The sequence below is a fragment of the Lonchura striata genome, chromosome 3 (assembly GCF_046129695.1).
Source record: "Lonchura striata isolate bLonStr1 chromosome 3, bLonStr1.mat, whole genome shotgun sequence".
NCBI lineage: Eukaryota > Metazoa > Chordata > Aves > Passeriformes > Estrildidae > Lonchura > Lonchura striata.
In genome coordinates, this window is record NC_134605.1 from 33,417,605 (window position 1) to 33,444,041 (window position 26,437).

The following is a 26,437-nucleotide window of genomic DNA, read 5'->3' on the forward strand; positions in this document are numbered from 1 at the left end:
AGATAGTGTCTTTGTCCTGTCCTGTTGCTCATCCAGAGGTGTCTGCTTGGCTGCCACATTTCCATGAAACATAGTGTGGACTTGCTTGGATATGTCTCTTTTCTTAAAATGATTTGCTCTTCATGAATATTAAATACACAGAAGCAAATCATTAGAGCCACATCTCTTTATGCTCAGGTGTAGATTTGTTGGTTTTAAATTCCTTGTTATATTTTGTCTGATTAGAAAGAAGAAAATGTTCATCTGGTACAGTAAGTAATTGTAGGCAGACTGTAAAAATATCAGTTATTCTCTTTCAGTGTATTCAGCTAACAGGTAATCTTACCCAAAGATCTAAACTATTTATTTATGCAACACAATTAAAAAATTATCTTTGGTGTAAACCAATTACTGTAGGAAGAATTTGGGCCAGTTGGATCCAGCAGTGCATAGAAGAGAAGGGGAAAACAATCCTATAAATAGATGAGATTAAGAAGACTTATGAGATCATCTTGAAATTTCCCCAAGATAAACATGAGGAATAAGTTAGCAGAAAAAACAAGTTTTGATTATCTATGCATTCAAGAGATACCTGATTCTTTCTGAGGTACACTGAATGATGTTATTCCAGAGTAGGATCATGTCATGGTTAAATTTCAGATCCATGGTCTAAATTGGGCCAAGTGGGAAACTTTAAAGGCTACCTCTGTATTACTGGAAATATAACTGTGGAATTCTGTGAATATTTCTCAACTCAGTGTTCATTTCTGCAACCATTCCTTGTGCTCGAGACTACTCAAAGGGTGGTGGCCAAAATAAATATATGCTTAGTCCTTTACTGTGCCCTTGATACAAGGAACTGGAGAAGGGGGCAAACCCAGAATCACTAGAGCACTGTAAACTCATATAGCTTCCCACAGAGAGCTCTATTTCTGATTGCATCCTGACAGCTCCTCAGACATATAGATAGTATAGATTGAAATGTTAATTTTTCCTTCATTCCACAGGAGAGAAATGTGATTTCACTGTAAAAATGAGTTGACAGATAGCCAAAAGAAAATTCACAGAACATCATGGACTCAGCTTATCCTCAGGCCATGTCTACAGTTTTCAGTTTGTCAAACACTTTATATACAGTAAAGAAATCCTAATTTCCTCAAGCCTAACTGGTACTGTGAGAATCCCTCACAAGTGTAAGTTGTTACAGCTTTATGGATAGATTTGATATATTTAATTGTTTGTTTTATTTCCTTATCTTTATCAAGTCTGGACATCACTGAGTTTCATAGAATGTATGTGAAATCCTATTTCAAACAACAGCTTATATTGTGGAGAGAAGGAAATTCAGCAAAACTATGCCATACTTTGCTTTTTAAAGTGTTCTTTGGCAGCTTAAGTTATGAACTCTTGGTTTATTCAGTTAGAATGTCTAAGGATATTTCCCAGTAACACAGCTTTCTATATGTGAAAAAAAGGTCATATGTTTTTTAACTCTCCTACACTATACACACATTTGTAACTAGGAGACCCTAATTGGACAGGAAAGCACATTCAAAATAAATGTAGATTTAGTCAGGAGATGTGATTGAATAGATAACTGGGTGAGTTTTAGAAAAAAAATGCTTGAGTTCAATATTTCAGATTGGGTATCTTCCCTAGTTTGACTCCTTCATGTGCAGATATTTTGTATACAAAAATGAACAAACAAAGCTGGCTGACCTGAAAAGCTGGGGCCTATAAATTAACAATTGTAATATAAATTTAATGCAGGTAAAAACTATAATGGAGCAAGCAGGTACCGAATGCCAATAAGAGTATATGTTCACCTCCCTAGAATGAAGACTAATGGAAATTTGCCGTGCCAATAGATTTACCCCTAAAAGGAAATAGTTCACAGAATCCAAAAAAATAGCCATGCAAAAGCCCAATTGCACATATCTCTGCCTGACAGTGATGAACTTTTTATGAGATAGTTTAAATTACCTCTTTGAGACATTTCCTTAAAAGGCAGAGATAGAATTGTCCACAGCAGATTAAAATATGTGTTAAGAAACAATGAACAAACAGTCCAAAATTGGACTCTGTAGTATTTACACTTATTTGCACTTAGCACATCTGAATATCAAAACAGTAAGTCAAGTTCAGCATCAGTTTTTACTTTGCCTGACTTCCTAGACTTTTGTGTGGGTTGCAACAGAGTATACAATTAGCCTTTCTAAAGAAATGCAATTTTGAAATCTCAGTATGGATTCATATATGTATGGGATCCTAGAGTACTTTTGGAAATATTGACTTGTTTCAGTCAGAGTGAAAATAAGCTCCTAAACAAGAGAGAGACTATTCCAGTATGCCTATATTCTCCCAATGCAGAAAAGGATGTATTATGAAAGAAGCCCTTTTTATACATGAGAGAATCTACACAGGATTCTGTTCTTTGGGAACAAAAATATAAAAGCTCTTAGGAACCCTAAAGCATTAGCAATGTCAGTTTATTTGTATGAGTGTGCATACTTATGTCTTAAAATGAATATAATATTACAGGTTGGATTTCATTATATACCAGAAAAAGCTACATTATACAGTGGTTCAGCCACTAATTCATGATCAGATCTGCCCACTGGCATGATGCATCTTCCAACATGCCAAGGACTAAATGGCTGTAATTTATTGTAGTAAGGAAGCTTTCTGAAGGCACCTTGTAAGTACAAGTTAACAGTAAAGAGGAGACATTTTTAAATCCGTATTCTATTTTTAGAACTACAAGAGGAGCCCTACGAATGAGCTTCACAGAAAGCAAGGCACAGTGGGAACACTTTCATCTGAAACACTTCACAAGGTGCATAGCAAAAGAGGCAAAGCCCAGAATTCAAGCAGGGGAAAGCTTTAGGACTGTGCATAAACTGGTGTACTCTTGGGTTTCTGTCTATGGGGTATGCCCGGGCAGCATCCTGCTTGAAATCAGAGCTGACATTCATTTTCCATTCCTATGCTCAGTTGTCAGTAGAAGAAACCAAATGTATGTGGCAGAGGAGAGCTTGGAATGCTTTCGCTTTTTCATAATGCTGTTCCACTGAGGGTTCTTAACTTCCATGTGCACTGTCTCTGTTGCTCAGTGCCAACAGAGTCTGAAGACATTTCTAAAGTGGAAAAGCCTATAGGGTTGTAAGTTGGTTAAGGGCACTGAGACTTCTTTAGCAATGCCACAGGTTATAGGATAGCTATGTCAGATCCAATTCTTTGTTGCATGAAGTGCAAAGTAATCCCCTTTCTATATGACTGTCTCTCATTCCGATGAAATGATTTGGTGAAAAGATGCCACCCTACATACAAACTACTTAGAGTTTTCCTCTTTTCATTCAATAACTGTAGGAAAGGAAAATACCTTCTGGTTACTATTACATCAGGGAGCAATCCACAATACTGACAAGATCAATATATTTCATGATGCAGCAGTAATAAAGGATTTCTGTTTCTCTTGCTGTCTTGCTTTAGGAATTGAGTCAGATTCTCTATGGCTCCAGGATAGTTTAAAATTAAAAATACCATTAGGGTAGAGTGTCCCATGCCTCACTTAGAACAATTTAACCAGAGAGCCATTTCATGGTAGTCTGATTACACCTGTCCACACTTAACTGATTCTGCACAAATTTGACATCTGCTAAGGTGTCATGGTGCAGTGAATATCCTCTTTGTTGCTGGCCATGTTTTGTATTATTTCTTGAACTGTGATGACAGCCAGATTATTCTAACTGCTCTCCAGACATAGCATAGGATAGTCCTTGTTCCCCACCACAGTTCTAAAAAGAAAAGCAATAATACTCAAACAAATAAGTTAAATGCCTTGCTTGTAATTCTTCACTGTTAAGATTTACTGAAGCCATCACTATCTTATTTTGCCCTTTCCCAAATCATGTAATCATACTGCCTTATGGTTGCTTATTGTTCAAACTGACAGTAGAGCCTAGATTTTTTTTCCTTTAAATGATAATTTTTCATGGGAGTTTAGAGAAAATAGGAGTTTAAGGTGTTTATCATTGAAATCTTATACAGTCTGTTAAACATAGGTATTTATAATATTCAATTATAATACCATGTTGTGTATAGTCCAGTAAAGCACTGTAGTTCCATATAGCAGTACTCTTTAGATACCCTAGCTGTGCAATATTCCTTAGGTACCCCAGCTAATAAGCATTGCCCTCCAAACCTTTTACCTTAGCTTTTTCATAATGCTGTTCCACTGAGGGTTCTTAACTTCCATGTGCACTGTCTCTGTTGCTCAGTGCCAACAAAGTCTGAAGACATTTCTAAAGTGGAAAAGCCTACAGGGTTGTAAATTGGTTAAGGGCACTGAGACTTCTTTAGCAATGCCACAGCCTCCTACAGGTTATTTTCACCTAATGTGACAGAATTTCACCCAGTTAAAAGCACAATGTTACCTTTCTTATCTAGTGATGTCTGTCTCAGCTGAGAGATTAATTTGCCCAAGTTCATGATACAGACCAAGTCTATGCTAGAGCCAAAAGAGTCTAGAAGTTCAGGTTAATGCTGTAGTCAGAGAAATATTCCTCTTTTCCTTTGCTCTTTCCACTGCCCTGCAGTGCCAGGGGAAATTCCCTTCACTGTGCCAGTGCAAGCACAACTATCAGCTCTGGAAAGAACATTATTTTCAGTATGAGAAATAGTATTCCTCAGTATGCACATCTTTAGTGTGGCTGGGACCTCCACAGCTCTGCCACAGGGTATAGGACGCACTATAGAACCCCAGTAGAAATTTGGCATATTTGAGGCTTACATTCAAATAACCTCATATGTAAAATGCAACAAAAGCTCTTACAACTGTGTGGATGCAGAAGGTCAGCCTTTACAGCTGGTTTGTTAATTTACTCTCTCCATCTGCATTTTTCTAGTGAGAGCAGTTTGGACGATGTAGCAGGTGATGTAAAGCTTTTCCAAATTTAGAAAATATTTGATGATTAACCATAAGTACATGAACCGTGAACTGCAGATATGTGCATCTGCCAGGAGAGGAAATAGAAATATTATGAAAAAGTATATTCCCACAATTTTTCCACCAGATGAAATGTAGTAGAAATTAAGGAGAAACAGTGGAGAAACAGTGACTATATCCCCAGAAATTCTTCTGTACTGCAGCACAGTGCTTCATCAAAAAGGAATAGGTGGAACCCCTGAGAGACAGAGATAACATGCCACAGTATCACTCAGAAGTTGAAAGTATTGGGTGGCACTCTGTTTCCTACAAAGAGAATAAATTTAGGAAACAAACCATCCAGTTATTACATTATAAAATAGAGGTCAGGAATATCCAGTTGGGACACCAAGCATTTAAAATTATTTCTTTTATTCTGATACTGCTTTTAGACAGGTTTCTAAGCAGCCTGGCATAAATGTTTTCAGTTATGGAAATGTTTTTTCCTTCCAGTTGTCTAAACATAGTGGCAATGAGCATGTTTCATAACATTATTCTTAATATACATTTTTCTTTTTAAGTATGCACTGTATCTGTAGGCAGCTAATGAGTAACCTAGAGCTTATCCTATGCTATAATACAGAATGCATTTTTAGTCCATTTGGATCACAGTCTGTTGGGGATTTGAAGATTAGGGGACAGCCTTGGTGCATAGACTATGAGATGGTTAAATTCTGGATCTTGAGAGGAGGGAGACAGGCAAAAGCAAGGTCACAACCCTAAACTTCAGAAGAGCAGACTCTGACCTGTCAGGGATATGCTGAGAAGAAACCTAGGGGATACAATTTAGGAGAGAAGAGGGATCCAGGAGAGAGGTTTTATTTTCAAGGACTGTCTCCTCCAAGCTCAAGAAAGGTGACTTTCCTGAGAGTGAATCTTGAAGGACTTGTCATGGCTCTTATTGGGTCTAGATCCTCAGGATATATGCTTGGCACAACAGCTGGCATTGTTCTTCCCATTCTAAATGATGGGCCCATTCCTGGGTGTCTCCTCCCACAGGTCCCCACTGATCTAGCTGACTCCAGCTGATGTTCCAAAAAATAGCTCCTGAGGACTGAATGATGGTGAGCAGTTTCCGCCATGACTGGTTGTTGCTCTGGGTTGGGTCTGGGCCTTACTTTCACCAGGTGCAACTAAGCTGACAGTATATATGGAGAAGTCTGGCAAAAAAGCAAGGAAAGGTCCAGGCCTGCTGGCCTTTCACAAGTGCATGAGACCATCTTATAGTGTAATGTGACAATATCTGGGGAATATCTGGGGACTGTGACCTCAAAGCACTTAAGAGCTGAAAGGATGCCACAAAGGACTGTTTAAAAATATACTTGGCTAAGTGCTGACATATGGTGTCTAACTTGGTGTGAATTTTACCTTTCCAATATGTGGATGCAACTTTCTTCTTAAGTAGTATTACCGTCTAGCAGTTTGTCTGTTAAAACTGCATCATTTTTAGTAGGGCAGTTAAGTACTCTGGAATAGCAATAGCAATTTGTTAAGTGAGCAAAAGGCTCAAAAGGCTTTCTTTTTTTGACTGATGGTTCCATCCTACATAGCAAACAGCAAATGGCCCAAGGCTTTTTCATTTGTACTGAACCAAAATCTAATTGTGTGTCAGATGGCTTTTGTGACTATGACTCACTGAAGATAAAATTAAACTTCATCTCCAGATCAAAAGGATTACCCACAAAATTCTGCCAGAGGTTGTCAGGGTTCTTAAGTCAGATTCCACCCCATTCACTGGCTCAGGAGGCCCATTTCATCTTAGCCCAGGGCCTTCAGTCCCTGCCTCACTGATGTCTGGTCTCCACCCCTGCCATGGCTTGTGTTTCACCCTTACAGGAGGTTCTAACAGAAGAAAGGTTCCTAAATAAGTGATTATCACAAAAAGCAAAGCACAGGCTAGAAGTCACCCACCCACAAACCCAAAGTCCTAGTTTCTCTGAGCACAAGCTAGAAATATCTTAGGCAATGAGGAAGATAAAAGCTTGAACAATTTGTAACGTCATACTACAAGGTACACATGAAAAAGAACATTATCTCTGCTGCAAATACTCGGGGAAATTTATTTCTCTCTGGGAATACCCTGGTATAAATCTGAATCTGTGATTTTATTGAAGCAATGTTAATTTATACTAGGAGACAATCAGTCCATTTATAACTGTTATAGGGGAGAAAATAACTTAAAATATTCAAAAGTAAACAGAAAGCATTAGGTACTTCCTTGATTTTCTAGCACTTGTAAAATGCTAATTAGAGAGAAGCAGTTAGTGATGGATCCAGTCTCATATTTGGAGTCAGAAAACCTCTGTAAAAACACATAAAATAAAAATATTATAGGAAACAGATGTATTGCCACACTTTGTATTCACAGGGAAAAGCAAATAGATGCAAGCAGACCAGCTGGGTCACTAACTTATTTAATTTACAACAACTGTTTCTTTCTTTCCTTGGAATGAAGGCCACTGTGTCTCTTAGCTTCTTCTTGCATCATTCAAACTTTATTTGGTATCACTATGCCAGATCCAATAACTTCTCTGCTAGGCTTGAATCTGCCTACAGCTGCTCCCAATTCTGGTCATGAATGACATGCTCAAAATGCAGACACCTTAACTCCCTCTTCTCTCACTAATTTTAACAAGAAGAAAAAAAAAAAAAAATTGAGCCAGTATCTCCCATAGTTTTCTGAAACTTGGCCTTAGTCTGTTCCTGTTGTTGAGAAATTCCTACACAAATTAGGTAACATCCTTCATCTCTAATCTTAACTAGCTTCCTCGTTAACACCAAAAAAATTCAAAAAGGAAATAGGACTAAAAAGTAAAATCATCCTTAAACAAGGTTTTGACTGCCTTTGGATTTATTTTTTTATATTTTCTTCCCTTTTCTGTCACATTCACATAATGTACAGTTATTTATACCTATTTGGCAGCGAATCCGGATGGTGAAATTTTGTACACACTTTGTAATGTTGTGGATAAACAGGTAAAATTAAATAGGTATCTTCAGTACATTGAAGACTCAAGAGAATTAATCTGCTAGCCTCCTTGTCAAACTGCTTTCCATCCTTCAGTTGAGACTTTTCTTCTGTGTCTGGATTTGGTCCTTCTTGGAAACTGACAGATATCCATGTGGGGCTGTGTACTTCCCAATATTTTACCTCCTCTCTACCTCCCACTGACACCCTCAGCCCAATACTGATCACCTCAGGCTGGCTGGGGAACAGGGACAGGAGTTCCAAGGTTCTTGAATTGGATGATTATTGGACTTTCAGGTACACTTTTCTATTTTATTGTGTGTAGTTCAGCTTGCAGGACTGCACAGATGTGAAACTTCGCAGATACTTATGTAGGAAGTAGGCATATGCCTCTGCTTTCTTCTTCAGCACCTTCAGATTACATCTCTAGGCCTCCACTGTAGATCCACAGTTAGAAGCGATGGGAAAGAGCCCTCTGACATACTAGAAGGCTTTTTGAAGCATCTGTGGAACCTTCTGCGCAGTGGTACAGTCAGCACACTTCCCACAGACACAGAAAATTGATGCAATATCCTAGGCAACTTGGAGATATCTCTCTCCCTGTGCACATATATATGTATAGCTAGCTATACATATATATCTATATCTATATATATCCAATTGATGCAACAACCACAAGGCCAACTTGCAGCAGGATATTACTTTTCAGAAAACTGACATGTAGCTCCTCCTTGAAAGTCTAATTTCAGTTTAAAACTATATCAAGGCTTCAGGAGGGCAGAACTTTTTTTTTTTTAATTTAGATTTTGATCTGACAAATTTAGATTTTGATTTTGACAGATGAGACATCAGATTACACAAAGCAGAACAGAAGCTGGGCACTGACTTTGCATTTTCTAGGTCTTTACATGTAAGATTGAGGAGATCTGAACAATTCAGGGATCCAGCTTTTTAGGGAAGTAACAAGACAGCTTTAAAGAAATATGAAATCTGCTTTGCCAGTGCAAAGGTCCTGTTCTTGACATGAGGAAAGGTTCTTCTCCACAACACAGTAGTTTTTTTGCCTAGAGCAATGGCTATTATTTTAGTTCAGACCACCCATAATCACCACAAGACTTAAGGATTTACAAATTTAGGAGAGCAATAGCATAGAAAAGATAATACAGACCAAAAAATCCTGCAATAGTGGGACACTTTTGAGGAGCCTAAGCCAGGAAATAAAGTATAAAACAGGACAAAGCAAAAATTACACAACTGCAACAGCTGCTAATATAATCTGTTTTTGCTTTCTAGAGAATACTTTCTTGGAAAGCCCTAAAAGATAATGACTTCCCATTCAGCAAATACTTTAATGTTCTAATAATGGCATTTGAAGCCGGTTTACACAAAAAATGTCTAATTCCCTATTTTACCCAAACTTCCCCTATGCCAACGAGTGACAGATTTTTCCAGTGAAATTTTTGGCCTAAATTCTTCTTAGGTTCTAAATCCCCAGGTCCCATAAGAAATGTGTCCAAACAGAGCTTTGAACCTGCTTTCTAAAACAGAAAAAGCACCATAGCCATCACCATTCTTCTTCGATTATGAATACATTGGAAATTTGATACAGGCTTACACACAGAGAATATGAAGTTAAAGGCAATTAAATATTATCTTAAAAATAAACACAATTCTTGGGTACTCTACATCTCATTTCCTCACAGGAATAACATGGGAGACTGTGCATTAATGAGACATGCAGCTACTTTAACAGATGTGTTTAACAGGTGTAAAGATTGTGTTCCTAAAACATGCTGAAGGAGCATTATTATTTGGCATTGATTTTAAGGATAAATAATGAACTAATGTACTAAATAATCTATGATGTACATGTTCTTATAGGAAGATACAGATAAATAAAGTTATCTAATGAAGAGCAGTCTACACACTGTGTTGGGATTTTACCTAAAGACTTCAATGAAAGCTACTGGAACTCTGCCACTAACTTCACTGGGCCCAAAGTATTACTCTCCTATTTCCCATTACTTTAAATCAGTATATATATTCCAGAGGGTCCTATCTGCTTGGAGTTTGCCTTAAAACCTCAGGAAATAAACTGGAGAAATCAACTGAATTAAGTCAAAACTGATTTGCCCACTCGTCTCATATTTCTGCAACTAGTCTGCTTCTTTATAGCTGAAAACAAAACTTTGTGTTTTGATGAGGCTGTGTAGTGAATCACAAAGACATAGCAATTTAAAGGGGTTTTTATTGTATTGCACAAGGTATTTATGCAATCCATGTAGGTACTGTATTGAAGGATCCACACTTTGCAAACATTGGCTGTTGCTGCACATACCACTAGCATTGTGAATAACGAGTGCCTTCTTCAAAAAGTAAAATAACCAGTTGCAAGTTTAAGCATGTTGTGGAAATAAATGAACAAAAAAGCAAGGGCTATTAATACATATTTCTCTTCAAACACACAAATATACAATTTTCAGAAGAGCACCAATAATGCCAAGCAAGTATTTTGATTAGATACTGTATGTGTAGGCTCTGCAGTAAAAAGCCAATATGCACACAGAAAATAGATATCAACTTTTAAAATAATTTAACCATAATATCTTGCATGTGTCACCTGTTTACAACACAACATTTCATATACAATGTCAGGCCCAAGCCTCAACGTGTGTAAATTCGTGCATATTCATTTAAAGCAGCTGAGACTCTCGACCAGGTTATTCAAGCTGAAAAAGCCTTCAAACTGTTCACATCTGAATTCAGAGTGGTAGTATAAGACTGAGAAAGTAGTTATGGTGAATTTATAACAGAAATGGTACTACAGAAAATGAAGTAAAACATTATAAACCCTTAAACACAAGGTTCTAGGAAGAGGCCTACATATAAAGTGATATTGTAATAATTTATATAAGTGAATAATTGGCATCAGTCTCCTTTCTGACATGAGATTCTCACATATTCAGAAGCCTGTAGAAGTGAACTAAGCAAATGTTACAATCAGTATAATCCTCAAACACTGTTTCTTAAGTTTCTGATCATTAATACTGGTACTTAAAAACATTTTATATTTGCTGAAACTGATTATTAAAGTTTACCTTCCTGATATGAGAATTTAATATAATAAAAATCATGAAAAACAACAGGTAAAAAAATAGTATTTTAAGAATATTTTTAGAAAATTCATCATACAACGGCAAATACATTTGACTCTTAAGCATCTGCTTTTGAACTGTGGTCTTTTGTTTGTTTTTAAGTGAATCACTTAAAAAGAAGCAAGGCAGTACCAGTTCTAAGATTTATTCTTGTCCATTACATTGAGGACCTCATCCAAAAGTGAGGGCCCCAAGTCAAGTTGTAATGAGAGAAGAGAGCCTGCAAGATCTGAAAGGGATTCTTCTGACTTAGTCTTTGTCTTGGTTAGTTCACATGAAAGCTGACTGTCGTCTAGTAAATCAATTGTTTGCCAGTCAGTGCATCGTTCAGAAAAGCTGGATGAGTGACTGTCACTACTGTTAGTAGAATGTGAAGAAGAACCATTTTGCTCCCATATGTCATCTTTGTATGTTTCTTCATCCTCCATATCTTTATCTTTCTCCTGCAGTTTTTCTTCTATTACTGGCTCACAGCTAAGCCTAGGATTTCTGGATGACCTGATGGATTCTTGCTTTGAATTAAATGTCACTGGTGACAATAAAGGCAATGTAAGGGCTTGAGACCCCCCAATAGCAGGAAGGGAAATAGCATTTTTGAGCACTGGTGATGGAGTTTCTATAAACATGGATTCAGAAGTGCTGTTTGCCCTTAAGAATTCGTTGTGGATACCAGACTGGCTAACTCTGGTTTCACCTTCATTTCCAGGCAACAGCTCATAGTTGCCCTGTAAAAATGAGATGTCTCCAAAAACATCATGCTGTCCCTCTTTTCCAATGTGTATGGTGTGACGAAAATCTCCAAGTGGAGGACTGATCATATCAGGAGATAAAACATCCCTTAGTTTGAATTTCTTCCCTTTCTTATTGTTAGCAGCTTTCAAGTATATAGGTGTCTTGGCTGGCATCTTGCTTGTAGTTTCTGAGAGTAGTAGTTAAAAAAAAGGTTAGGAAAGGAGAAGCCTCTTACAAAGCCAGTTCTTCTCAGGAGACCTTCAGTGTTAGCAATGTTACACGATCATCTTGAACCACTCTTACACACAAAGTCTTATTCTTCTGATACAGAGAACTGTGGAGCATGTGAAGGTAAATGTCTCCCACATCAGCTCTTCTCAAGGTAGAGCATACGTTTTGGGGTCAGGTACCAACCAAATGCCCTGCTACTTCCTCAACTTGAGAAAACCTACATGGGATACAAAATCAGGTTATCATTAACTTATTTTTCATGGTTCATTCAGTCTTGTTTTTTACCAAACCCCAAAATTAGTAATGGCACTGACAGTTCCAGCCTGCAGAATAGCTTTATGATGTTGCTTCCCTTCATTAGGCAGGATAAAAGAGTTAAAATTAACAAGGGCTACCTAACCTTTCTCTGACCCCATAGCTTTTTTTGAAGTCAGACTTTTTAGACAGAATTTATTAAACAAATATCACTATCTCAGTCTTTCTTCTTATTGCAGCATCCAAATGCTGACCTTTAAGAGCACATGCAGAAACACATTTATAACATTCAACAACACTAAGCTTTTGGTAGATCCAGGAAGACTGAGTAATTTAGAAAACCATTTTGGATTTAGAGTACACTCCCTTGATTTAGATAACTGGGTAATCAGATTAGCTTTCAGATACTTCCAGTTAGTGCTGGAACACTCACAAACTGTAACCAAGAACGCTTCCATTAATTGTGCCCATTTAAACAGATAGTTTTAGGAACCAGAGAAAAGAGCTGTTCCATGTCCTTACAATTTGTTAGGAACATCCAAACGCACATGCTTTAGGAGATTGATTGTTGTGACTACATTCTTTAGGCTACATGAGTTCTTCATAGCAATTAGTTATAGATTAGCTCACAAATTATGCAGACCACAAGGTCACAGTGATTTAGAGTTGCTCTGTGCAACCAATTTTAAGTCTTTGCAAACCACGTTGTCCTACTAGAATGTGGTCTTTGAAAGGCCCGATAGAGTTAACAAGGGCTAACAGACTATTATGTCAGCAAGCTATTGAAAAACACTCTTTTTTAATACTTTAATGGTATATTTCTTCCTTACAGTGCCAGTTCCTAACCCTTGGACACTCTCAGAATTAATGCTTTTTTTTCTCCTGGACATTTTTGTACATTCTCCTATTAAGTCCATGCACCACAGATCACCCCCTCTCCTCAGAATACTCATCTGCAAATCCATCACCCTTTGTCCATCACCACCCCCACTCTACAAAGGGGATTACAGCTTTTACACATCAAGACTATTCTATACCATAGAGGAGGGAAGCTGGCTATTAGTAACAAGTGCTACTTCTGCTGCCTTTTACTCATGCCCTGGCAGGGTTTTTCCTTCACCAAATTAAGCCCAGTATACAAATCACCAGGTTTAAAACTTAGCACTGTACAGCTACACACCCAGGTTGTCAAGAAACATTTTAGCATTTTAACAAATCTTTTAACCACAGTAATTAGTTCCTACAGTTGGGTACTTTGCATCACAAGGGGAGCTGGGAGTCTAGCCAGGTCAGTGCTTTGTTTTTTTGATACCCACCAAGTAGTGGGTAGTAGTAGTGCACTTTGATAATGTTGAAGAGCCCTCCCCCACAAAGCATGTCAGATGTAAACAGGTTAAAGTTAAAATACAAAATAAGTGCAGTAATTTATGAGGGCATTTTATAGTTTCAAGATCAATTTTGAAAATACAATTTATTGTATCAATCAATTAAAAGCACTTCAAATCTTCCTTCTACACAACAAAAAGGTAATTAATTAGAATCTACAATATACTAGGAGATTCACATTACTCCATGACAGTAGTACAAGATACAAAAGTAACTCCTAAATAAGATCTCTACATGTGCCACCTGCAATGGGAACAGAGCTGATTAGACAAATCAGCCTTGCAGTTTTAAAATCTAAAAATCACTGTGTTGTTTCCCCCAGTTTATCACTCTGCCCAAGCGACCCATTTAACTAAACAAAATGTCCTCAACTCTACAGAGAAGACTATTATCAAAGATGAATGGAGAGGTTGTTTTACAGTTATCTAGTGGACTCAGCTCTCACTTTGTAGAAATAACAGGCCAAATTCTCTCTGATTTTAATTTCTCATTCTTTAGGGTCTTTTAATTTGGATAAATGACAATGCAATGACAATGTGGTCCAAAGACATGCCTGTTGCTCACTAGTTTAAAAATGAAAGACAAATGGTAGTTCATTCAAAGCTTTCATGGCTTCCACCACTTGGGATCTGTATCAAAAACCAATATCCCCAAACTCCACTGGGAGGTTTAAAAAAAAACTGAAGGACACAGTGAAACATCTGAATATCAGGAAATACTAAAAAGAAAATGTAAAATAACTCCTAGTATAAATAGGCCATTTTGACATACAAGAAAAGCACTGTATTTTATTTAGCTCAAAGCTTGGGGGAAAAACTACAAAAAACTCTGAAAGCAGCACAAACTTTTGGATATCCAAATCTCCTTATTTCTTGCACTACGGGAGAGCCCCAGTAAGGGGCAGTGTAAAACCACACTACCTGAGATGATGCTGCAAGAGACTCCACTATCAAGAATTATAAACCCCTCTATACAGCAGCCCTTTTTATTGTGAAGGCCTTGTCTTCCATTTGGCCAGTGCAAGAGGCTTCACATTTGAAGAGAAGAAATTTCACAATTACATACTTAGTGCAAGCACCATTTTCTCTGCTGAAAACAAAGGCTACTGTTACTGCAGATTTCAGTACCCACAGTATTGGAAATCTGCAAACTACACCTTTGAAATAAAAGAAAAGGGCTCCCTTTTCAATGGACAGGCCTTCCATGTACAACATAACAAAGCTTCAGAGCAATTTTGTTTCTGCATACCTATCCTCTTTGTCAGCTACTGCCTAAAGGAGCACAGATTTTTAGCTACTTCAAACAAATAAATCTGGAAATATTCACTAAGTCTACAATACTATTATTATTCATACTTAATTTACAATTAAATAAGGAAGAACCCATATACCATATAAACAGTTAACATATAGCATAAATATATATATATATATATACACACATACACATGCATATATATATAGTTTTTATAATTAAAAAAATTATAAATCAAACTTTGGCAAATGAAGAAAAACCTAGCAAGACTAAAGCTTCCAGCTCAAAGCTCAAATCCTAGAAGACAAAAAAATTAGTCCACAAAATTTTCACAAGTATGTTAGCACCTTAACACACTCCCTACACTCAACAAGATTTAATGGAATCAATCTCAAGTGCACATGGGCTAAGAGAAGGGACACAACACAATGCAATCTTGATATCAGGCTACACAATAAATTTCTCCTTGTCTTAAAATGAGACCTTTTTCAGATCTTACTGCTAAAAGAGTCTCTTGTTTTGACTAATTTCAGCTCAGTAACTAAGTGGTTGTATAGCTAAATTGGAAAGCTGAATGAGAAATTATCAGAAAACCAGAAGTCTGCAATCCTGGACTGCCAGCCTACAGTGGAAGACCTTAATTTAAGGGAAAAACAACATGAAAGGGTTTTCATTCCAGTTGAAAAGATACCCCCTTCTCCTAACAAGATTCAGGTATCAGCCAAACCAGAGGAATTCCAGCCCAGTGAAAATTAAAGTTTTCGTTTGGCTGTAGTGCTTGCTCATTTTCATTCCTATCACTTCACACTCTCATATAAGTATTTTGCTTGGTAATAAAGACTAATATTTTTAGAGGTGCTTCTCAATCCGCCTTCTGTCCACTCAGCAATCATCACCTTCCACACAGCTCAAAGTTTTCCATGGATGCCTTAGCTTATTCCATGGTCCATTTTAAAAAGATAGACTATCAGCAAATATCTCAACAGCTAAGCTTGCAAAGCCAGAGACAAATAAGGGTCAAAGTGCAAACTTTTATTTGTGCACACATCCCAAGAGACCTAGATTCTTTAACAAAGAAATTAAAGAAAGAAAACCACATTTCCACAGAGCAGAGCCAGAAGCAACTGTGTATGCTGGGAAGCCTACGGGCTTTCTACAGGGCAACCCCTTGCAAAAGCTTTGCCTTACACATCACTGACTAGAAGCATGTGAAACTTGGAGAAAGGCCTTTCCAAAGCATAATTTAAAATATACTTGTGGAGCAAGTCAGTAAGAGAAAACCGAGTATGTACATTATCTAAATATCCAAATGAAAGCACAGTAACATAGCAAAAGACAGACACAAACTAGGCAACAAGCAGCTGCAATTTTCTACGTGATGAAGAATCCACAAGCATAGTAGAATTAGACTTTAGGGCTTCATTTTAGGTTTTAGCTATCAGTAGCTTTTAGCAGTACAAACAAACTCTTAAGAACATCCTGGTCAATGCTGTTACTTTCACTATGTCTGAAACAGCATCAAGTGTAAAATACATTTTTACTGGTTTTCTAATGGGCCTGAAGTCACAGAGTCACAATTCCTGAATGCTAGTGAAATGCACTCTCAGTTAACAAAGTCATCAGGTACAAGAAAAGCAAGAGATGATGCACCACAGAGCTTACCTCTCGTGTTTCTGGATACTCCTTATCAACCACCAGTCCCTGAAGACAAGAGGCCACAAGTCTGTCCACTTATAAAGCCACTACCCTCTAAACGGCTTAAACCATATCAGGTGCGGACATTTCTCCCTCTAGACTGTTTATCTAAATTTACATTGTTTATAAGAGGCACAGCCTTTGAATTCATCTGTATTAAAGTCAACTTCCCTTGATCAGGTTAGAAGTCCTTGTCTCCTTTCCTTCTCCTTTCATCAAAGAATTGGCACCTTCCTGATTAAAGCTATAGATTTAATTACTTTATAAAAACAATCAGGCTAAACGCACTTCAGTTTAACTAAATTTCTCAGCTGCAGTCAGCTGACTCTCCTGGATCAAGGCTTACCTATTTCATTGTGTTACCACATACACTATTTAGAAAATGAAGGGAAAAAAATCCCAAATCATTCCTACAGCTACAGAAGCACAGGTCAAGAGAGGACCTGACTCTATCGTGCTGTTGATTCATTTCTACATTACCCTGAAAAGACAGAGATGCCATGTGCTAGCTGTGAAGATGTTTGTCCACCCTTCTCTTAAAATTCCCCATACATGCAGACTACATCCATTCATTTACTTCACAGAGGTCATTTATCAGAGAATTGAACCTAAAGTATTCCCTGTTCCAATCCAGGTCCTGATTAATAGAATAAATTATTTTATCTATTCTAGCTGCGGAGAAATAAAATATTAAGAAAGCAAAAAATCACATAGGGATATATTTTTACTTCCCTTGTTATAAAACAGTTTTTTCCACATAAATCAAAGACAGATAGTACACCAGCTGTGAGTTGTCCACCTGAAGAAGGGTTAATTGCCATTAAGTGTAAGCACAGACAGGGACAGGCTGCATACAGTGTCTTTCTCTCCAGGTATCTTCCATTTCTCCAGCACCCTCCTGTTTTTTCCCCCCTTCCTAAAATGTAGATTCATAAACAAAGGAAAAACAAGTTCTTGATTTTTAATTATTGACTCCTTTAGCTCTTGCCATCCTGCTTAGCAGTCTTTCAAACGTCGTGTAAATCATGTTAACCAAACCAGGGAACACTTTCAACTAATTTTAAACCATTAAAGTATTCATATATTATAGGGAAATTAATGAAGTAATTAATCGATTTAACAGTTTTTATTTTAGCTTGTAAGAAAAAGAAACAAAGGAGAGCAAACCTGATTTGAGGGGAAGAAAAAAACAAGAGGTTTAATTTGAACAACTGGCCTCTGTCTCCAGGTATTATTTTATTCTTTAGCAGTCTGAGATTACAAATGCCCTTTATAAACCAGAAACCTTCATCCTTGTTAAGGTACTTGAACACTAACTGTTATAAATGAGAATTTATTCAGCCAGATTAAAAATAAAAATCATTTTATTTGCGGCCAAATTCTATCTAGTCAGCCACACGGAAAGGACAGAGCCAAGCCCGGGGTTGACCCTGGGTGTGCAACAAGGAGTCAGCCTCAGCAGAGGTTTTCTCCTATGCCCACACACCTCCATCCTGGCACAAGCGGTTTTTATAGGGAAAATTCCGCCTGAGGCCAAGATTTGAGCAGTTAGTCTTTTCTTCTATTCAGTCTATAGGTTAATAAAATTTTCTTTTTTTGGTGATGAGGAGAAATAATTCAATGTCCTGAGTAGTTGAATTCTTGATGAGAGTTTACAGGAAGGCTGCATTCACATGGATCTGTCTGAGGATTTCCATGATATCCATCTTGGACGATCAGCACTGATGATCGTGATGATTAACACCTGGAGCCCAGACATGGCCCATCTCCCGGCCAAGCCACATCCTTTTACTTGTAAATCAGTTTCTAATATACATCCAGTCTCGCCTGTAAAGGGGGGGGGGGGGGGGGGGGAACTAATACGACGGGCATGATTTAACAAATATCCAATATTACATATTTCATACGAGGAATGGCGCGAATTATATTTATTACACATAACACTAACCAAGCTGTTTCTCAGTCATCCTTTTTGAGCAAATTGAACAGGGGGAATTCCTCATGTGATGTTAGTGACGGGAATAATTTTAAATCTTCTAGTGTCTTTCCCTCTCTCTCTTTTGAACCACCTTGTTGTGGATGATAGATAAATATAATTGCTCATAAATAATACAGCTAGGATGAGAACAGTTCTCCCAGCTAGCCGGATGACACCCCTGCCTTTCGATGAGTCCTGGGGTGAAATGGACTGTTCCATCTCACCCCCCAAAAGATGTATGGTTCACCCCGCACCTCTATCCCTCCCTTGGGACATCAAGTGTCTGTAACCCCATTGGCCATGCCTTATTCCAACCTACCTCGAAGCCCCTTTATAAGGAGGCTTCGAGGGGCCATGCGGTCTCTTGGAACTTCCTCCTCTCTTGGAACTTCCTCCCCTCTCTTGGAGCTTCCCCTCTCCTTGAGCATCCTTTTGTCTCTCCCCTCCCCCACCCTCTCAGGCCCGGCCACGTGCTGTGTCTGGGAGCACGAGGCAGAACCTTCTGCACCCCCAATAAACCTCTTTCCCCAAGAGCAAACTTCAGAGATCTCTGCCTCCATTCATCTACACCGTGCTGGAGCCTGCTATTTTCTACACCACCTCAAATTTTTCAACATTGTTTTCCAAACAGATCATTATTAGTGACAATATTTCAATATAATCCTCCCTAACAACATATACGAAAATAAAAATCACTTCTTTCTTCCCATCACCACTGCCTTATTTATAAACGAGATCATGCTTCTGCTCTTATTGTCATCCGCTTACAACAGGAATTTTACTCTATTTACTTGGTAGAATTGTATTACAAACCATTCAAGAATTCTTGTGCTGGGATAACACAAACAAGTTCTCCAAGCAGAATAAACTATACCGAAAAAAGAATAATTCGTTATTATTGCCTTTTATTGGTTCAGAGTAGGCATCTTCATTTTATTTCTTTTTAAGATCAATATACAAATATATTAATTTAATCAACAAAATTTGGCAGCACAGCCAGTGGCAGTGCTCATATTATGCTGTTTGTCCAGTAAGAATCTACTCCTGTCCTTAGGGGGAGGAAAACTAAAAATCTTTCCAAATTATCATTCTCCAGCAAATAAACTGGATTTACATTCTATAGGATAAAAAGCAATGCCATACTTCAGAAAGAGAAACATTTTATTTCAATGTGCTCAAGCTGTGAATCTATAAATTAGTTGACCTTTCGCCATCTCCCTCACTTCTTCACCAATATCCACCACCTGCAAATTTGGGCTGCAACAATTTTTTACTTATTTGCAATTTGCTCATAAAAATACTATGCAACCCATACTGTATAGATCTCTGCACTGTATCAATAGAAATACATCCCTCTCTGATGCTGACTTATTTTTGACATGCACTCTGAGATTCTAAATGTTTTTAATACATGCTTTGTTAACACTGTAGAAGACTAACGTTTTAAAAATCTGGTTGTGATGCAATAAGAAAATAAATGCCTTACACAGTCTGTTTTTCCAACTGTTCTTATGACCACTCATTAGAATATTTTAAATAGCTCTTTTTTATCAAGCTTTTTTTTTTACCTTTCAACAGGTTTGAATCACAGCTTGCCTTCAGCTTTGCAAAGTTAGCATATTTTCTAGAACAATAAAAACCTTCCTTTTTTTCTCCTCCAGAGACAGGGATTTAATGAGCTCACTGTATTTGTGTTTAGCTTCATGAAGTGAAACAGGTCCCTCTTTACTACCTTCTCCCTAGCTTTGTTGGCTGGTACATTCATACATATATTCAATACCATATAGTTCATTGGCTTCCAAAAACTGGATGAGCACAAGCCCATGCAGATTTAGGCAGAGGTGAACGTCAGTACAAGGTGCAGCCCATCTCGTTAACTAATGCAGCCAGCCACGGTGAGGTTATGTTACATCAAGCAGACTGCACGCTGAAGCACAGTCACACATCTCCTCCTATAAAGTCACACACCAGATGAGAAAATAGCTGGGTACCATAAACCCATAAGCCACAAGATGGACAGGCTTAAAAACTTGTCCATCGATTCTCTTCAGCCATAGGGAAAAACATGAAATGGGACAAAAAAATAACCCCTACAACCTGAGCCAATGTCCCACCTAAAAGCCTGGCAAACTGCTCTGGTTGAAATCTCAACTGTCCCCTGTGATGTCAGCCAGCACTCAGATCAGTGTATATGGATTAGGAATCCACACTCCACACCCTTTGTGATTCTAAGAAGGTTAGCATAGATGGCTTTCTCTTTTGACACAGAGGGTGTAATTCCCCAGCCAAACTCTGCTCTCAAAGCCGGTTTAAGAAGTTCCCACCTTGGATTCCTCACTCCTCATTGCTGGTTCCTGGTTCTGCACTGCAAGTTCCTTGTACCCTTGGCAGGCAGACGGACCTACAAGTCACACTTCAAACGGGCCACAGCCGCAGTTCTCTCCACTGACTCAGTTTACAGGACAGGCTTAGCAATAGCTGCAGCTGTCCAATGCCAGTGCTTCAAGAGAGTTCAAGCCCAATATAACTTGCTGTCAGAAAGGCATTCTCTCCTTCCCCCCTACTGTGTGCACACATTTGACCCCTTACAGGCCAGTTCAGCACACAACAAGGTGAAAACTAACTAGGGAAGGGGTCTAAAATCACAAAGCTTGGCATGAGACTGCGACTCTCTGCTGTAAAAAAGTCCTTTCAATAGCTAACCTATCTCTTGAGACATCACTCTTAGAAAGCAAGGAGTTGTGGCAGAAGGGTTGGGCAATCCTTAACCATCTCTTCTGCAATGAAAAATGTCCATGGAATTACATCCAGACTTTTAAGCACTCCTGATGCAAAATGGTTTTGTAGCTCCACTTGTTTCTGCCTTAGGGTTCCCAAGACTGCTGTCATACTGAAATTAAGTTTTTCTAACTTTATTTAATATATTCATACTATTTTTGTAAAAGACCCTTAGTTTAAAATTTCTGTAATTGATAGCTACTTGCAAAGGCAATCTAAAATATAAGGATCCTGCAAGGTTTCAAGAAAAAAAAAAACCCAACCACCAAACCCAAAAACCCCTACCCTGAACACCTGACCTCCAATTCTCAAATATGCTTCATCTCTAAGTCAAATACTCCTTATCATCTCCTTAAAACACACAAGTGACATAGGCATATCACAATCATTAGTTCTATTATTCATTTTTCAGAGTGTTTAAATAAGTATTGACCATCTTTAAGTGGCTGATAAACTAGTTTTAAAACAAACTTGAAAGCCAGAGAGCCCTCTATAAGCAAAGACTAACAAGGAGGTAGAGATATATAGATACAGGAAAATCTAAAGTTGCACAGGACTTATTTTTTTTTTATTACATAGAAGAAGGATGAATCTTGTGCTCTGTTGCAGTTCTGCCTCTGTTAGAGAGTTGAACGGTCATCAAGATGAGAGCAAAGTTGATGGCGTTGGGGTGGATAGAAGAAACGAAACACTTCAATAGATTTTAAAAAATCCTCACTGAATTACTTTTTGGTCCAACTCATGCCCTCTTTAAAAAATGAGGCTGAAATCCCAGAGTAAATAGGGCTTCTAAAATTTTGTTATCTATGTTCAGTTTCAAGTGTATTGTTAGTACAGCTAAAGTAACTGGTTTATCACCCTTACATGACACAAAAGGGAAAACCCAGAAATTACATCTTTATGGTGAGTTTATACTTTACTTCTAATAGAACAACGCCACTATTTGAAGGCACCATTTGAGCAGAGCTAAGAATCTGGAAAAATAAGTGACAACTGGAAGACATGTCATATTCTGGTGCTGCTCTGCAGCCTGTCAGTGACACCTGCAACATGCCCCAGCTGAGAGGGATGCACCACGCTGGACAGCAGCACAGGAGTCTCCACTTCCTCCCAAGACCTGTGGTTCTCATACCTTTAGTTGCTCGTACTCAACTGATCAGACTTCTTTTTTTCTGGAATATATCAAGTTGTATCAGGGTGAATTCACTCTTTGTGCCAATAGTTGTATTTCACATACTGTTCTTAAAACCTGTCAGAGCAAATTAGTCCAATTTGAAAGAAATTAATATACTCAGCACTTGTAAAGAGGTGTGCTGTCTGAATATTCAGAATGCACAGTGGCAATTCGGTGCTAAAGCTAGTTTACTGATTAGCAGCTGATATTTCTTTCAAACTCTAAATCCCATGTATTTAATTAAACTGTCCAAAATATTTTTGTCTCAAATCCCACTAAAGCCACCTTCTCAACACTCAGGGTTTACATCAGCCAGCACTCAGCACCTATCTTCTCATTATTGTAGCCATATTTCAAAAGATAAGTACAGATCTAAGACAAAGCTTAAGCCAAATAGTGAATGAAATGACAGCCCTTGTATAGACCAGACCTTGAGCTTGCATGTGCAGGCAACACAAGAGGATAAGTAAAAGGATCAGGGAAGCATGTTGTATCCAGTGAAGCCAAGCAGACCCAGTGTACTGCAAGTCAAGTCCTGTCTTTGCAAACTTCTGGAAAAGCATTTTGCAGACATTCGTTTTCTCTCAGCTCTCTGCAGGGGCTCCCGCTTAGAGCTTTGCCTTGAGACTACAAGAGAACATAAATCTCTCTGTTCAAAGGTCAATATTTCAAAATGCTCCAAAATGGAAATTTTGTTTTCAAAAGTAGTGTCAATGGAAGGCATATTGGCGACAAAAAGAAAACTTCTAGTAGGCAGTCACATTAGGGTAATGTAATCATGACTCATGCTCCTCACCCATTTCCTGACTAGGGCTGTGCATGATCAAAAGAAAGCCAGCCACAGCAGTGCTGCCGCTCGTTAATGTTAGCTGGCCTGAAAGGATTACAAACTACCAGAAAACAAATTCATTGCAGAGCATCCTATTTAAAGCTTGACATAAATCGACACTGACAAACACAATGGCATAACACCAACCAAAACAACTTGCCTCGCAATCAACTTGCGAGAAACAAGTTACAACTTTTATGATTTCTCCTACCCGAAACAACCCTCTCACACGCCTTTAAAACACTGTAAATCCTTGGGAGGATGCCTAGCGAGAGGGAGGGGAATGTCTAGTTGCTAGTTAGTATCTAAAGAAACCTTTTGGAGCGGATCACACTGAACTCTGCCGTAAAACAACTACCACCTCCCCAAAACAGGCTGTAAAATAACACACAAATGGGACAAAGCACGAATTGGGGTTAAGTGTCTCCCATCTTACAAGAAAAGCACTGCATGAGGCAATTTCTGTCTCAGTGTTCTGTCCTGTTGATCATCCCTGATCAACACAGTGAAGCGTGTGCTTAATCATGCAAATTGCTGTTAATTTGTATAAAGACTTCTTCAGCAGAAAACAGATTTCAGATCCTTGTTGGGACCTCAGTCACATTTAATTTGTTCCAAAACCCACATTAATGAAAACCCCTAAATTAATCAGATATTTCAGCAGAAACTAGGCTAGACATTAGGTAACAGATACCAACACTCAGCTGCACCTCTCTGCAGCCCTCACAGGCCAGATAGAATCATAGAATCATTCAGGTTGGAAAAGATCTTTAAGATCATCAAGTCAACGAGACAACTCCTTTCCCTTCCTCCTACCGAAGAAGCAGAGCTGGGAGCCTACATTTGCAGGTCACTTTCACTCCTTTACAAATGCCAAGTAAGTGCTAAATGCTAAACATGCTCCTCAGCACCAGTTACTGTGCTCCTTATGGTACTTCCAACAAGGGAGATCAAACGGGAGAGAGATTCTGAAGTTGACCACTACACACGTAATCCATTGTCAAAACCACTGTCCATAGATTTAAGAATGATCAACAGTGGCACTCCACTCTCAGGATACTGAAGAGACCTATACCAGGTCTGACAGCCAAATTCAACCCAAATTTAGCAACTGTCTTTTTAGTAATGCCTCAGCTCACCGTTTAGTAATCTCAACCTTTTGCCCCTCACATTAAACAGAGTACTGGGGCACTGACAGGTGGGAGAAGCAAAGTGTTACACAAGGCAAAAGTCATGTTTAGGTCTGACTAAGCCAATACCAGCTAAGCGTACTGAGCCTATACTTTATCGAGGCTGCAGTAATTATTTCAGAGTTGAGAGAAGCTGGTTCTGAAACAGAGCACACACACATATACCAAGGTTTTATATTGCATTGTGACACTTACTGCTGGACTGTTAAAGCTCTGTTCATCTTGTTCATACTTCAGCAGCACAGAAATGAGGTGTAGCAACCCCTTTGGGCATGGTAGCACCTCGGTATTGACCAAGAATGAGCTGTTACCACATGCTGCAAGTCCTTCATGTACCAATTCATATAACTGGTATGGAAAGGAGTGGTGTGTAGGCAGAAAAATAAAAGAACATGATTCTGGGACCTGCTTTCCCATGTAAAGGGCATATTTATTTACTTAATCCTCTAATAAGTATGTAAGATGAAATGCTACCTTTACTGCAGGCTATTTAAAGCAAATTTCTAATGGTTCTTGCAAGCTCCAGGGAGTCAAAATTCAAGCCATGGGAGGAGCACTATGTTGCTTAGTGTGGTTTACCATCTTTCAAAAATTTCAGAAAAGATGACATGTTTTAGAGTCCAAGGCACACAGCTACAGTGCTGAAAAAAACTTCTGCTGGTGGAGAAGGGAAATCAAGCAAAATAAAACACAACAACAACAAAAGAAACAACACCAACTTAGAAAACAAAAACAATGTAAAGATGGTCAGAAACCAAGCCACCTAAGTAACTGAACAGGTATTCCTGATTTTCTTACTGTAGGCAAAGGAACAGAAACTGAGGTCAATTTCCTTGTCCTGAGAGCAAATCCAAATCATATCCAGCCAAAAAACCCCACAACATATAATACTCTAACAATGCATTAGGATTGCATTAATTTAAGGCACAGTGTGGGCCTCTCCTCTTGTCCATATGGTTCTTTTAACAGAGATAGCATCTCTGGAAACACAGGCAAGAAACAAACTATAACTCCCTGAATTACACAACAGCAGAGACCATATGCTCAAGAAGTTTAAGAGGGAACTTGCATCCAAGTAGGGCATCAACATCTCAATGTTGCTGCTTCAGTACTGGACCAGAAAAAATTATTGTATAATGTAGGGACTCTGTGGGAAGGAAGAGAAATACCATAACCAAAAGACTCTGAAACACAGTCCCAGCAAAAGACATGTACAGCAACTTTTAAAGGGAAAGTACCAGCCAAGTGGCATTCCTTCTTTCCCTCTGCACATGCCTGCTAACCTGGATGCACCAGAGGTATGCTCCTTCTGGCTGCAGAAGTAGTGGGCAGCATACCCAAGCTTCTTCCTTGGAGCCCAAGGAAATCCTTACTGGAGGAAAGTATTAAATAGTTCACCAACAGGTACTAAGACCAATGTACAAAGTAGTTCAGCAACACCCCTATTGCTATAGTCATAGGCTTTCTAAGTTAAACCTTGAGTAAAATGGGATTTTGTTGTTGTTTTGTTTGTTCCCTCAGAACACAGGACTAAATAGGGTTTATCCTACAATAATTCATATTAAATATATATCTTCTTAAACAAAAATCCAGCCATGGATACTGCTGTTAAACTTTTGCTATTCCTGGAAAGACTATAATCCATTCACTTGAGAGGACAAAAACGGGAAGAGACAATATAGCATGGGAAAAGGAAAAAGGTACAAACAATGAAAAAAAAAAATCTGCACCTAGTCAGTAAACTAAAACTCTCTAAGTACAACACATTAGCAGCCTGAAGGAAAATAGTTAACTTTCTATAGTCACCAGCTTCCCAGATTAATGGCCCTGTTTGAGTTCACACCTC

The 26,437-nt window shown here is 38.4% G+C and overlaps 1 protein-coding gene across 8 annotated transcripts in view; it reads right to left on the reverse strand.

The window, feature by feature from the left end:
* The window catches only part of CDC42EP3 (CDC42 effector protein 3), a 125,520-nt gene that overhangs the window by 86,851 nt on the left and 12,232 nt on the right, over positions 1-26,437 (reverse strand). For 4 of the 8 annotated variants that reach the window (XM_021528103.3, XM_021528109.3, XM_021528107.2 and 1 more), the window contains one exon: positions 10,165-12,269. The exons of 3 other annotated variants lie outside the window; for them this stretch is intronic. In XM_021528103.3, coding sequence (XP_021383778.1) covers positions 11,227-11,994 — 768 coding nt within the window. In that variant the 5' untranslated portion in view covers positions 11,995-12,269 and the 3' untranslated portion in view covers positions 10,165-11,226. Of the gene's footprint in view, positions 1-10,164; positions 12,270-17,441; positions 18,481-26,437 lie in introns of those variants that run through there. One more of the 8 variants, XM_077782056.1, reaches the window with a different exon arrangement.